This window comes from Microcaecilia unicolor, chromosome 2, assembly GCF_901765095.1.
Source record: "Microcaecilia unicolor chromosome 2, aMicUni1.1, whole genome shotgun sequence".
Taxonomy (NCBI): Eukaryota; Metazoa; Chordata; class Amphibia; order Gymnophiona; family Siphonopidae; genus Microcaecilia; species Microcaecilia unicolor.
This window is the reverse complement of record NC_044032.1, coordinates 141,016,071-141,030,855: the sequence shown is the minus strand read 5'-3', so window position 1 is coordinate 141,030,855 and position 14,785 is coordinate 141,016,071. Positions and strand designations below refer to the sequence as shown.

At 40.5% G+C, this 14,785-nt stretch overlaps 1 protein-coding gene across 1 annotated transcript in view; it reads left to right on the top strand.

The window, feature by feature from the left end:
* TMEM161B (transmembrane protein 161B) overlaps positions 1-14,785 on the top strand; it is a 187,246-nt gene that overhangs the window by 93,159 nt on the left and 79,302 nt on the right. The window contains exon 5 of the mRNA XM_030193365.1: positions 476-632. Coding sequence (XP_030049225.1) covers positions 476-632 — 157 coding nt within the window. The remainder of the gene's footprint in view (positions 1-475; positions 633-14,785) is intronic.

The window sequence follows — 14,785 nt, the reverse complement described above, 5'->3', positions numbered from 1 at the left end:
GACCATAACTTAAGCCCTGTAGCATGCTGTTCATGAGATATGTCAAATGTAATATAATCCAATCAATTTTATCATATAGCTTGAGATTCTAAAGCCTTGGTCTTCACTTACTGTTCTTGAGGTGCACCAACAGATCAGGTTTTCAGAGTATCCCTGATGAATATGCATGAGAGAGGTTTGCTTACAATGACAAAAGTAAGCATGCAGATCTCTCATGAATACTTATTACAGATATCTTGAAAACCTGACCTGTTGGTGACCCTTGAGAACTGGGAGTGAAGACCTAGATTCTAAAGAAACACCTTCTAGGCAAATCTTACTTACCAGTAAATGCTTGTAGCAATTATTTATGTATGTGTCTATTTATTTTTACTTAGAGGTATTAAATTTTAGCATGTAATAAAGTGCCTGTTTAAGATGAGGTGAGCTGCAGTTCAAGGGATAAATTTGTTTTAAGATTTCTCTTGTGTTTCAGCATTGCATTACTTTCCTGAATATCAGTGGTTGGTGGACTTTACAGTGACAGCTACAGTGGTGTACTTAATAACTGAAGCCTACTACAGTATGATGATGCCATCACAAGAAATGAATATCAGCATAGTTTGGTGTCTTCTTGTTCTGGCATTTGCAGTGTATCCTTTGCATTGGTTGTCATCTCCTTTATCAAAGATGGACAGTGATTTAACTTGAACTTTTCACTTCGGCATTTTTCACATACACACATGTGACAAGTTGAACAGTAATGAAGAATAGGATTACTTAAATATCCACTCAAGCAGGCATTCTCCAGAGGTTAGTATCCCAGTATGAACAAATGGGGGCTCACGATCGTGTGGTGTTCTCAATAACCATCTTTTTATTTAAATTTGTATGATTTTTTTTTCTGTGCACCACTGGTAGAGCAGGTTGCTATGGTAATTACTGTAGTTAAAATTAATGCCTGCCTCAGTAACCAGTCAGCAGCAATCTCATAGTGCAGGGCCGCACTGTAGGTTTATAGTCAGTAAAAACTCTACACCAGTGCTACATTAATAACGTGTTGTAACTTGTAGGGTTCTCCCCCTCCCCCCCCCCCCCCCCCCCCCCCAAGAGAGACAATCATTTTGTTTCTCAGCTGCCTGCTTTAATTGTTAGGCTGCTCTTCCACACTGAAACAATCATTTTGATTTAGGAATTTACTAATAACAAGCAAATAGTTATGCTAGATTTTTTACAAAGAAGACCTCCCATGCAGTTGGGTAGGTTTGTTAGGATGTCAAATGTTCTACAATGCAAGTTTATCTGTTACCTGAGAAAAGAACTTTTTGTGTCGCAAAAACTTGCATTTTGAAACATTTGTTAGCCTAGTTAAATCTCATCCTTAATCAGTGCTGTTATCATTCCTTTTTGCCAATCTTTACTTGATTGGAGGGCAGAGGAGTAACTTTGCACTTACTCCATTTAATTTTTTGAAACATATAAAAGAGGATTAAATTGTGATGTTCAGTTTACTTTCTTATACAGCATTTTGTCTAATGCAGTATTTCACAAAGAATAAACTGTTAAAATATAATGCTGTAGAATGTTGTAAAGAATGGCACAAGAATATGTGTAAAATGAGCCCAGATTTCTTCAATCTGATTTCATTATAGTGATGAATGAGCATGTATGTTAACATTTGAGCTCTTGTGAAAATAGACTGTCTTTTAAAGTAAGATAATTTTATACTCTTAATCAAGACCTTTTTATTAGTTTATTCCCAATCCTTTCTTTAAGTAGTTCTTTCAAGTGTTATTACATTAGTTGATAATAGTGAGTGGGTGCAACCAGTGTTTCCCATGTGTTCTGATTTTCTCTATTTTATCAGTAGTCCTGAGCACGTTCTTGCAGTGATTGCATGGAAAGAACACCCTTCCCTTGTTTTAATTCCAGGAATGCCTTTTAGCCTGTGCAGTCCAGATACAGGTGAATCATACGGACATAGCTTAGTAGACTGTGTTCCCTGAAAGTGGCCATATAATAATGCACATCAGCATAGTTATGCCATTTTGTTGGATCAGTAAATCATAGGTATACGTTAGTTCATTAGAACAGAAATAATGAATCTACTTTCTGTAACTGAAAATTGTTAAATGAGAATTTAACCAGTCCCCCTCTGTCTTTTTAATGTGTTCAATTACAGAGCCCAAAGGGTAACAGGAAAGTAACCTCTATGAAAGTTCAAAGAAACCAGAAGAGCAGAGGATAAACCACTGAATTATACATGGGGAATGTCGTAAAAAATGTTCTTTATTAAGGCACTAGAAGAGACCTGACAGGGGGCCGTGTTTCAGCGGAAAAGTCCACCTGCTTCAGGGGTCAAATACAACAGTACTGTAGAAACATAAAACAATATATAATATACATATAAAAAAACACCAAAGTAAGTCACAAAATATATGTGTAATATATTAAAAGTTTAAATAGTAGTATAATACAGATAAAAGTTATAAATAAAAAAAGTAGAAACTTCAAAACTTGTTAGGGTCGCCTCCTCCGACCATCTTGTACGCAAGGCAGACCGGCAAGTTTGGGAGTTAGCCTTTGTCCTGCCAGGGTTCATAGAAGTGGATCCCAGTCTAGGAGAGAGTTCTTCTCCTTGTTGCTCGGATATGACTGTTGCCTTCCTTCCAAGGGGGGGTCCTTTGGCATGAGTATCTTTGCTGCTTCTTTTGCTTCTCTCGGGGAACGTAGTTTTTCTTTTGCTCAGGACGTTTGTTTTACGTCCTACAGCTTCAGTTCCTTTTCTAATGTCTAACTCTGTTCCATTTTGGCAGCCTGGTGGTTCGGATATTCGAATCCTTTTCTGCTGATCAGTTTTTGCTGTGTGTATAGCTTTGTTGATTTTTCAACCTTCTGCATTCTTCTCCCCCCCCCCCCCCCCCCTTTGGGAAACTGCTTTGCTACATCCCATTAGTCTGGACTGGTCTGGTATAGATGACAAGGAAGGAAAAAATGATGTTCTTACCTGATAATTTTCTTTCCTTTAATCATACCAGACCAGTCCAGATGCCCTCCCTGGCTAATGTCTGTCAGAGTGTTGTTTCGTTTAGGTATCCCTGGCTGTTCCACGACGCTTCATACGGTGGGATGTCCTACAGCACTGCCTACTTCATCTTTTCTATTCAGTCTCCTGCCACTTGTTGTGCCAGCTCTGTATGACTCCTGTTACTTGGGATCGTGGAGTTCTTTTCCTGGCTTCAGGGTAGATCTCTATGTGCTTGGGCAAGCTCGGTATGGACCATTCCCTCCTGCTTACTTTACTGTGAGGGGAGATTGCAGTTGCCTTCGGCCAAGCAGGAACAGTGAAGTTCTGCATATGGGCTCCAAGAGTTTGCCTGTTTTTATTAACTGTGTTTTCTTCTAGACTTCAGAGCACCATTGCTTGGCTATTCGAAATACTGAACATTCCAGGCTCATGATACCCTTAAGGAACTATTTTCTCTGTCTCCTTCTGCTGGTAGATGGACACAACCCATTAGTCTGGACTGGTCTGGTATGATTAAAGGAAAGAAAATTAACAGGTAAGAACATAATTTTTCCTTTTATCTATATTATACTACTATTTATACTTTTAATGTTATACACATGTTTTGTGACTTATTTTGTTGTATTTTTATTTGTATTATATATTGTTTTATGTTTTTACAGTACTGTTGTGTTTGACCCCTGAAGCAGGTGGACGTTTCCGCCAAAACACGGCCCCATGTCGGGTCTCTTCTGGTGCCTTAATAAAGAACATTTTTTATGACACTCCCCGTGTGGAACTCAGTGGTTTATCCCCTGCTCTTCTGGTTTCTTTTCTAGACAACAGTCATAGGAATAAATGAGGGTTTTTTTGTATTTTTCTTTTCACTGTTCACATTTTTAAACTCTTGCTTTGAAGACCCACATACTTAATTGCAGCCTTTGGTTCTGCCAGTTGCATTTCTCTTGTATCGGTTAAAAAAAAAGTGTTCTAGTTAGAGTATTGTTTGTCAAGCTGGCCTTGGAGTAGCTCCTAGCTCATTGTGCATTATTGCAAGGCATGGGAGCCAATGGCAGCCCCATCAACTTTAAATGTGACCCTCTGACTCTTCCCACCCCCCTCCCTACCGAGTCTTTTACTACCACTACAACCATATTGATTATTCTGTTTTATACCTCTACCATTCAGTGCTCTGTAAGATTGAGCCATATATTGCCTAAACTCCTTCACTAGTCTCATAAGACAGAGAGCAGTGTAGGTATATTGCTTTAAAAGTACAGCCTGCTTACTTTATAACTAAAGACTGCTCAGAGAATAAATTACTGCAGATTCTTTTGGATTCATATTGGGTAAATGAGACTTTTTATTAGAGATGGATTCACCTCAAAGTGGAGAGCACTCTACCAAAACCCTCATCCACACCCTTGTCACCTCTCGTTTAGACTACTGCAATCTGCTTCTTGCTGGCCTCCCACTTAGTCACCTCTCCCCTCTCCAGTCGGTTCAAAACTCTGCTGCCCGTCTCATCTTCCGCCAGGGTCGCTTTACTCATACTACCCCTCTCCTCAAGACCCTTCACTGGCTCCCTATCCGTTTTCGCATCCTGTTCAAACTTCTTCTACTAACCTATAAATGTATTCACTCTGCTGCTCCCCAGTATCTCTCCACACTCGTCCTTCCCTACACCCCTTCCCGTGCACTCCGCTCCATGGATAAATCCTTCTTATCTGTTCCCTTCTCCACTACTGCCAACTCCAGACTTCGCGCCTTCTGTCTCGCTGCACCCTACGCCTGGAATAAACTTCCTGAGCCCCTACGTCTTGCCCCATCCTTGGCCACCTTTAAATCTAGACTGAAAGCCCACCTCTTTAACATTGCTTTTGACTAGTAACCACTTGTAACCACTCGCCTCCACCTACCCTCCTCTCTTCCTTCCCGTTCACATTAATTGATTTGATTTGCTTACTTTATTTATTTTTTGTCTATTAGATTGTAAGCTCTTTGAGCAGGGACTGTCTTTCTTCTATTTTTGTGCAGCGCTGCGTGTGCCTTGTAGCGCTATAGAAATGCTAAATAGTAGTAGTAGTAGTATTGTCTGAGATATACAATGATTAAGATATTTACACAATGATTAAGCTATATATCTAATAAAGAAACAATACCTATGTATAGTTAAAAAGAAACAATCATTACATCACTGGTCATTAATTGCTACATCCAGGCTTTTTACATCAGCTGAGAGGAGCCCCTTTTTCAGCGAAGCCGGAGTCTGACCAGGAGTCTGGTTCTATGCAGTGTGTCCACCCGTACACGAGCCTCTGACTTCACTGTTCAAAGCTCCCCTTTTTATTAGGTTTTTTTCAGAACCATGGAAAATTACAAAGATGTGCAAGAGAATGTAATCACATGCTCTTGGTTTCAAATAAACAAGCCACTGGCCAGATGGCTTATCTCTTGAACCTCGAACGTGCTCCACTTTCCTTTTGCACAAAATAAATCAGAGACATGACTTCATCTTATTTTGCAAGAAAAAATTAGTTTCAGTCAGAAAACAGGAACTTCAGAGTAGACTGTCCGTTTAGAGCAGAATTGAAAAACAATCTTTAAAATCTTTAAAATATTCTATACAGTAGGAGAGTGGGCATTGAGCATCTCAAACTTGCTGCAAGTCATGTGGTGCCCGAAGAAAAAAGAATAACTGTTCTAGAGGTGGCACTGCCAACAAGCATGTGCAGCAAATAATAAGAGAATTTTTTAAAAAATGGGGGGGGGGGGGGGACCCCTATTTTGAAGGGTTTGGAATTGTGGAAACAGGATTGTGAAGGCTGACTGGTAGGGATTGGATGTGGATGGAGACTGGGGCTAACTGGGTATATTGGAGGAGAGTGTGCTAGGATGGGGATCTGGGGAACAGGGATAGAAAAGATGTGGGTGGAGATGGGCTTTGAAAAAGAAAAATTATGTGAAGGGGTAGACTTTATTTTAGTTACACAAATTACTCAAAATGCACCTGAGCAGCCAGGACAGCTGTGTCATTAAAAGAGGACTCCTTTCCCCCTTCCCCAGTGTGCCATCCGCTTTGTCCAGCAACAGTTGTCTCTCATAATGATTTTGTTTGCCAACATGACCCTAGCTAGTCTGACATTTGGGGTATCTGCAGTGGAAATAATTTTTAGAAATGCATTTTTTGTGCGTTTGAAAGTATGTGCTTGTAAAATGCCTCTTCTAAATTTACCCCATGCATACAATTTCATATGATGACAAGAACATAGTTGAAGTTTCTGTTTTTTTCAGCTTCCGTTGTCCAAAGATTGAGTTGAGCTGCTTGATATATTGCCTTTGTTAGCCATAAAGACAATGGTCAGTTCCTGAAAGGACAGTTTGTCTTTATGCATGAACATTTAGTGGAAGTCTGTTAGTCCAAATCTGTAATGTCACAAAAATGTTTATTGATGATAAGTTTGAACAGACCTCAGTAGTGCAACTCGAAAAGAATAAAAAATTTGTATGTTTTCAAGAATCAAGCAGAATACTTGTCATCAGTCTCTTTAATTCGAGTATTATATCTTACTTATCATATACATGGAGGGGCATTTTCGAACGGGGATGCCCATCGCTAAGGGCGCCCATCTCCGAGGACGGCGCGGTGATGGGGTGGGGCCAACCGTATTTTCAAACGAGATGGGCATCCATCTTTCGTTTCGAAAATACGGTTGGGGTCGGCCAAATCTCAACCTAAATGCTGAGATTCCCGGATTTAGAGATGGGCGCCCTCGGTTTCCCCCCATAATGGAAACTGATGGCCCCCACTTCAAAAACGAACCAAACCAAGGCAATTTGGTCGTGGGAGGGGCCAGGATTCATAGTGCACTGGTCCCCCTCACATGCCAGGGCATCAACTGGGCACCCTAGGGGGCACTACAATGGACTGGGCAAATTGGTCCCAGGTGCATAGCTCCCTTACCTTGGGTGCTGAGCCCCCCCAAAACTCACTCCCCACAACTATACACCACTACCATAGCCCTAAGGGGTGAAGGGGGGCACCTAGATGTGGGTACAGTGGGTTTCTGGTGGGTTTTGAAGAGCTTCCATTTTCCACCACAAGTGCAACAGGTAGGGAGGGGATGGGCCTGGGTCCACCTGCCTGAGGTATATTGCACCCACTAAACCTGCTCCAGGGACCTGCATACTGCTGTCATGGACCGGAGTATGACATTTGAGGCTGGCATAGAGGCTGGCTAAAAAAGTTCTTAAAGTTATTTTTTTGAGGGTGGGAGGGGTTAGTGACCACTGGGGGAGTCAGGGGAGGCCATCCCCGATTCCCTCCGGTGGTCATCTGGGCAGTTCGGGCACTTTTTTGTGACTTGGACCTAAAAAAGAAGGGACAAAAAAAAGCGGACCAAATTCTCGCCAGGGATGCCCATTTTTTTCCATTGTAGGTCGCAGCCGGCCATCTCTTAACCAAGCCCCAGCACGCCCCTGTCCCGCCTTCGCAACCCTTCCAACACGCCCCCGGGAACTTCGGCCGTCCCAGCGACGGAAAGCAGTTGGGGACGCCCAAAATCAGCTTTTGATTATGCCGATTCTGGCACCCTTGAGAGAAGGGTGCCCATCTCCCTATTTGTGTCGAAAGATGGGCACCTTTCTCTTTCGAAAATGAGCTGGATGGTGTCTTCTTAAACTTAAATTTAAACTTTGTTAATTTTTTTTAATAAAAAGACTTAGCTTTTGTTGGCTGAGGGGCAAAACAGTTCAACATGGCACATGTTTCACTTAAACTGTTTCAAGGACATACCCCCAGAAAGATAAAAACAAGATATTAAATCCCATTTTAACAATTCACTTTTTGCCCAAACATCATTATTTCAAATAATAAGAAACCCCCTTTACAACCTCAGTGAAGGGAGATTCCTTACCATTATTTCTTTTGCTCCTTAGACGTGCCAACTGGCGATGCTTAGAAAAAAACATGGCGCTGGCTTTTTTTGTATGCTGTTTATAAACTATCAGCTGACTTAGCCCATCAACCACAGAACCCGAATCTAAGAATGTCATATTAAAGAAGTTCACTGTATTTCACCATTTAAACCTACAGGAATGACTGCCTGCAGTAAAAACAAAAAAAAAATGTCAAGTGGTGTTCCTTAAAATTGAGCAGATTTTCATGACTACCACCCTTTTTGAACCTGATCTAATATGCACCACTGAATATTGTTAACTGTATGTTTCTCCCTCCAATGAGGGACCAGTGACGCCTCCATATTGTTAGTGTTTATTCTCAACTTGTGCTCAGTTAATCGCATGTGTCTGGTCTCCTGCTCCGTCCTATATAAGTCAGCCGGCACGGACATTCTATCATATATACAACATTGAAACTGTTGCAATCAGCGTTACCATGATTGGATCTGTCTCCCAGTTTGATCATCTGTCCACGTTGGACCTATAATGGCCAAATCATACCATTGACAGTGTCCACAGGTCGAATGTTGTCCCATTTGGTTACGTACCATGGAATTGTCATATCACTGTTTAGGAAACATCTCACCAATAGTGCGTCCACATTTGTAAGCAATCGTGGGAAATTATTCCAAACTTGGATATAACTTCAAAACGTGCCAGTACGTTCTCAAAATGTCAACAAACAAATATATTAAAGGTGAAAATGGCAACACGCAGGTTAAAACATCTTCGTCTGATGCTTAGGATTTATCCAATAGGAGAAATTCCCTATTCGCCAAACACGCTTGTAAATATGCCTGAGATATTATTTATTTTTTATTAGGATTTATTTACCACCATTTTGAAGGAATTCACTCAGGCTTTACGGGGATATCCTCTTTGTTTGAAATGTTCCATTAGTAAAACTGCTTGGATCTTAAATCCTTCTATTGAGGTACATATTCTACGGAGACGTAAGCTGATCTTACGTTTCCTCGGATGAAAGCTTGCAAATCTTCTTCAGTCCTCTTCCAAATAAAAAATATATCATATAGAAACCTCTTCCAAAAGAGAACCGGCTTGAATTCTGTAGCTTGATATAGTTTCTTTTCTTCAAAAAGTGCTACGTATAATGAAATTCTACTCAATTTTAAGTAACAACATGATTTTTTTTTTTTTACTTCAGACGGTCATTCCTGCAGGTTTAAATGCTGAAATCGAATGGATTTCCTTAATATGACATTCTTAGATTCGGGTTCTATGGTTGGTGGGCTCAGTCAGCTGATAGTTTAAATAGCATACAAAAAACGCCAGCGCTATGTTTTTTCTAAGCATCACCGGTCGGCAAATTTAAGGAGCAAAAGAAATAATGGTTGAAAATCTCCCTTAATTGAGGTTGTAAATGGGGTTTCCTATTATTTGACATACTGATGTTTGGGCAAAAAGTGAATTGTTAAAATGGGATTTAAATCTTGGTTTTATCTTTCAGGGGGTATGTCCTTGAAACAGCTTATGCAAAATAGGTGCCATGTTGAACTGCTTTGTCCCTGACCTGACAAAAGCTAAGTCTTTTTATTAAAATATTAACACGGTTTAAATTAAAGTTTAAGAAGACACCATGTGTGACATGATAAATAAGATATAATACTCAAATTTCTTTTTTAATTTGAGTATTATATCTTATTTATGATATGATGAGTATTGTGCTTGATTCTTTAAACCATACAAATTTTTTTTCGGTTTCAAGTTGCACTTGAGGTCTGATGGAAACAGGATGCTGGGCTTGATGGACCTTTGGTCTGTCCCAGTATGGCAATACTTATGTACTTATGGACTCTAGCACAGATTTCAACGATAATTAGTTCAACCAGAGTCGGGGTTAACATTTCCATAACATTTAGTGGAACCGTGTTTGGTATGTAGATAGGAAAGGGCGGTGATGGACTGGAGAGATATCTTAAAGCATTGTGTTGACATTTGGACTCCTCTTAAGGCTTTCATTTCTCAATGCTAACTGGCAAAATATATTTATCCTCGCTGCACTTTGTGTTGTTATTGCCATTTGTTTTATTTTTCATTGTATGGTATTATACTTAGAAATATTTGAACTGAAAGAATATACTTGTACGTGACTTGGGTAGGCATGTTCAGGAGTAGAGTTTGAGCAGAGCACAGGCAGTCACAATTTACATGTGTACTTTCTTAAAATGTGTGTTTGTGTATTGTAAACATGAACATTTCCACCTGCTCCCAAGCAGGCATAAATGTCCATGGCCTCATTTTAGCTGCAATTTTAATTATTTTTCTGGGATTGTTTTATAAAGACATGTGGAGGGCCATTTTCAATATGACATCTAAGTCCAGTTATAGACATTTTGCTGAAAACGTCTAAAATTCTCATCCTGAATTTTCGAACTGGAAAAAGGTTGTTTTTTTCATTTTGAAAATATCTAATTTACAGATGTTTTTGTCCTAGTACGTATTTCTTTAGGTACCACAAAAAAATGTCCTAGAGAAAAATGCATAAAAAGAAACCATAGGGATGGCTGTGTGGCACCATCCCTAGTAAACTGGTCACAAAAACATCCTAGCAGAGCAGAGGGGCAGCCTAGTGGTCAGTGCAGTGGACTTCACATAAAGGGACCAGGTACAAATCCACCTTAACACCCTTATTTTTGTATTGTGAGCCCTCCAGGAACACGTACAAAGCCTATTGTACCAAACTGTACACCACTACAAAAGCTCTCAGTCTTCAGGTGTCTCCTTATCTATAGGTATAGTTGGTATTTTGTGGGTTTTGGCAGGCTCACAATTTCCACAAGTGTTCTAGTTAGAGTGAGATATGGGCTCTGGGACCCTTTCTCTACAGTCCAGTGCACTAACCACAAGCCTACTCCTGGGACCAACTTGCTATTCTAATAGAAATGGCCATAATATGAAGCTGTCACAGAGCCTGGTATATACTGTAACTGTCACATCTTTGGGGAGTAAGAAGGGGTCATTAGATGCCTGCTTTACTTCCAAACCTAGGCAACCTGTTATAAAATTACCCTCAAAAAGTATGCATGAAATAGATTTCCCTGCATTAATTGTATTGAATAATCTTTGTCATGCATGTTCTTTGCTAGCTAATGAGAAACACCAAATTTGAAGATTGAATCTAAGTGGGGAGGAGATATAAAATAGAGGAAAAGGTTTCTTGGATAGTTTATTGCACAGCTTGATATACCACCATTTGACAGACATCACAGTGGTTTACAAATTATTAAAGCATAAGATAATGAGAGAAATTAAATTTAATAGCATAATAAAAAGGATAAATAGAAAAAAAAGCCTCATGCAAACACCCCTCCCCCCCAACCCTCCCAGCTGTCCATCGAGTAGTTAGTCACCAAGAAAATGCATTAAGGCCTGATTAAAAGCTGGGTAGGGAAAGTTCAGTGAGAAGGTATCTAGGAATCCCATTCCACAATAAGTTGGCTGAAATATAAACAGCTAAACCGGAAATTGATTCAAGGTGAGCAAGAGAAGAGGGAGGAATTAATAATAACTTGTTATGCTGCAAGCACAATGAACTTGGAAGAACATGATGAATAAGGGCATATGCTGTTGAGTAGGTTGAACGGAATGCAAGAACCAGGACCTTACATTTGATTACAGTTTGTTTTAAAAGTATTACTATGTAACTTCATGGCATGTCCCCTAGTCTTGGTACTTTTTGAAATGATAAACAATCGATTCACATTTACCTGTTCTACTCCACTCAGGATTTTGTAGACCTCTGCACACCTCCTTCATACTTCCCTCAACCATCTCTGCTCCAAGCTGAAGAGCCCATTCAAGGGCTGAGGACAAAAAATGGGAAGAGACCCCAAAGCCCACCTACAAGCTATTCTTCCTTCAGCTTGAGGCAGGCCAGAGATCCCTGTGGCATGGGGGCCCAGGGCAATTGCCTTGTTTGTCACCCTCTAATGCCAACTCTATCCACGTGTATAATATTGCCTTTAAAAATGTAGCAAATAGGCAAGATTTCCCTTGGTTGGATCTGTCTTGACTCTGTCCCATTAGTTTCAAACAATTTTATTGGTAAGCCAACAAACATACAATACACTGTACAGGTCAAATATTCACATGGAGAAGAAGACAAAACAAGCGCACCAGCCAGTTAATGAATGATAGCCTATAGTTTAAACAGGCTTCACCATATTTTAGCTTACCCCCCTCCCCATTACAAAACAAAAATATCATCACCAACAATCTTGGTTCTTTTGGCCATTGGTAACTCAGAAAGTGATAGAGTTGAATATATAACTTATATATCAGCAATGAAACCATGTGCCAATGCTTCCCATGAGATTAAGTTATAAGGTAGTCAAAAGAAGACTTCTGCCCCTTGGTATCATTTGTTGAATATGTGTATCCCAAACCAACAGAAAACTTTGCTTACACTTGAAGGAGCTATGCACTTCCCATGCTTCTCACACTAGTAGTTGATGAACGTGATGCCGCTGCTTCCAGAAGGAAAGTGCTTCATCAACAGTCCAAGATTGTGAAATGCATTTTTGGCCCACAAGATACAATTTCCGGATAAGCAGTGTGACCCCTCTAGTACTACCTCTGGCAATCCCCAGCTCATCTAGAAGTAGAGCTACTGGTGCACGTAATAAAGCACTGCTCGCGAAGGTCGAAATATAGAGTGCAATGGCTTATTAAAACCGGACAATTGCAGGACAGGCCCAAAAAGCATGAAATAGTGTTATCAGAAAGCTACCATTTTCCACACAACTGGTGACTACGTGTCCAGATTTGTGGAGTTGCACTTGAGTGAAATACGCTCTAAGTAGAGTATGGAAAGAGCATTCTCGAAGACTTGCATTAGTGGTTAATCCAGGGATACCTTTAATACTTATCAGTAAGTCCCAGTTCGATAAAACCGGCCAAGGTCCCTTTCCCATCTATCCTTAATCTCACTCATATCTTTATTAGGAGTTAATTTGGTCAGAGCCTTATGTATTCCTGAGATCAAGATCATCTTCTCTGTTATATCACCAAAGAAGGCTTGTAATTTAGCTGCAGCTCGGAAAGTAAGCGATCACCAATCTAAGGAATTTACATAGTGCTTTAATTGGCAGTATGCAAACCTATTCCCCCATCTTTCACTATATGCTCTTGACAAACTGCTAATGAAGAGATGGTATCATCACCCTCAAGAACATGTTCCAGTAATGCCTGCCTGCTCCCAAGCCAAAAAGGCTGTATTTTTCTGACCTGGGAAAAAAAATCAACATTACCTCTTATAGAAAGCAGCTCAGTAGTGGTAGGGGAGCCCCACAACCAGGAAATCAAATGTTCCAAGCCTCCTGCAGAAAATGCAGAAGCACACTGGAATTCAAGTGTGAAGGAATCTTCCTGAGTGGGGCATGTAATAATGAAAAAATACAGTATGGGGCTTAATAGGCAGTTCCAGGGCTAATGGGGTATAATAACGCTCAGTATAAAAAAGCCAGTCATTAATATGACGCAACAGACAAGCATGATTGTATAAGTGTTAGTTTGGTAAACCTAAGCCCCCCCTGCTGCCAATTCCCCAACTTAAGGATATATTACAATTTAAGCTTTCCCCTGGCCCAGCAAAATTTAGAAAATTAATGCATCTCAAGTCTTTTTGCAGCAACCGCAAATGATCATACGGATGAGACTCACCTTGCCTATCAATGAAAGTGGCAGCTGGGTCTGTTCTGCTAATTGCCTTTGTGTAGATGCCAGCAAGGTTGCCACATTAAGTTTGTAAAGATCCAGAACTGATGGCAACTGCTGAATACTGAGATATTTTAAAGGATGTTCTCACCCATTTTAAAGGGTCTGCCCCCCACCCACTGTTGCTGTACTAAAGGGGAGGACAGTAAGTTCTCTGACTTCTGGAGATTGAGGTGAAAGCCCGAGTAATCGCCATATTCCTGAAAGAGTTCTAAAAGGGAAGCTAACGTTACTTGTGGATTTGTCAAGTGAACCAATAGGTCATCTGCAAATCTTAAAGGTTTGCAAGCCCAGGTGGAGTCCCTCTATTTCCAGGGTACAGTAAATTTTCCAAATCAGGAGTTCCAAAGTTAAAATAAAAAGTAAGGGAGAAAACGGGTAGCCCTGCCACATCCCTCTCACTATGGCATACAGAAAGTTCCAGTGCACCCTCTCAAATGCATTTTCCTCATCAAAACTGTTTAAAAGTGAAGGGAAGTTCTTATGGTGACTATATTCCTATGAGATGAGGATGCATCTAAGGTTTTTAGAGGTTGTTCTTCCCTTCACAAAACCAATCTGCAAGTCGTGGATCAGTGATGGCAAAACTTTCCCAAAATGGTTGGCCGTGACCTTAGTCAGAAGTTTAATCTTATAATTTAGAAGTGAAATCAGGCAATAACACTCCAGAATCTCAGGGTTGCGATCTGGTTTTGGCAAAACATTGATCTGCACCACATTAAGGTAGTTGAGAGGAAGGCACTCCTGGACTATCGCATTGAAGACCTCAGTCAAGTCGTCACTCACATCCTCACCCAAAGGTTTATAGAACTCTGCACAATAGCCACCTGGACCAGGGACCTTTGTGAGCGAGTTCAGCTTAACAGCCCATTCTACCTCTCTAGGCATCACCAGGGCATCTACTAGCTCTCCGTTCTCGGATGTAATGCAAGGCAAGTCCACATTGTCCAGATAGAGCCAACTAGGAAGCCCAGCTTCATCTCGAAGAGCATAAAGCCTAGTATAAAAGTCACGGAAAATGGCACATATTTCCCGGTCGATATGGACCATATCTCCAGCAGCAGTTTTCAACTGCAGGATAGTTGAAGCCAGATTTAGTGGCAA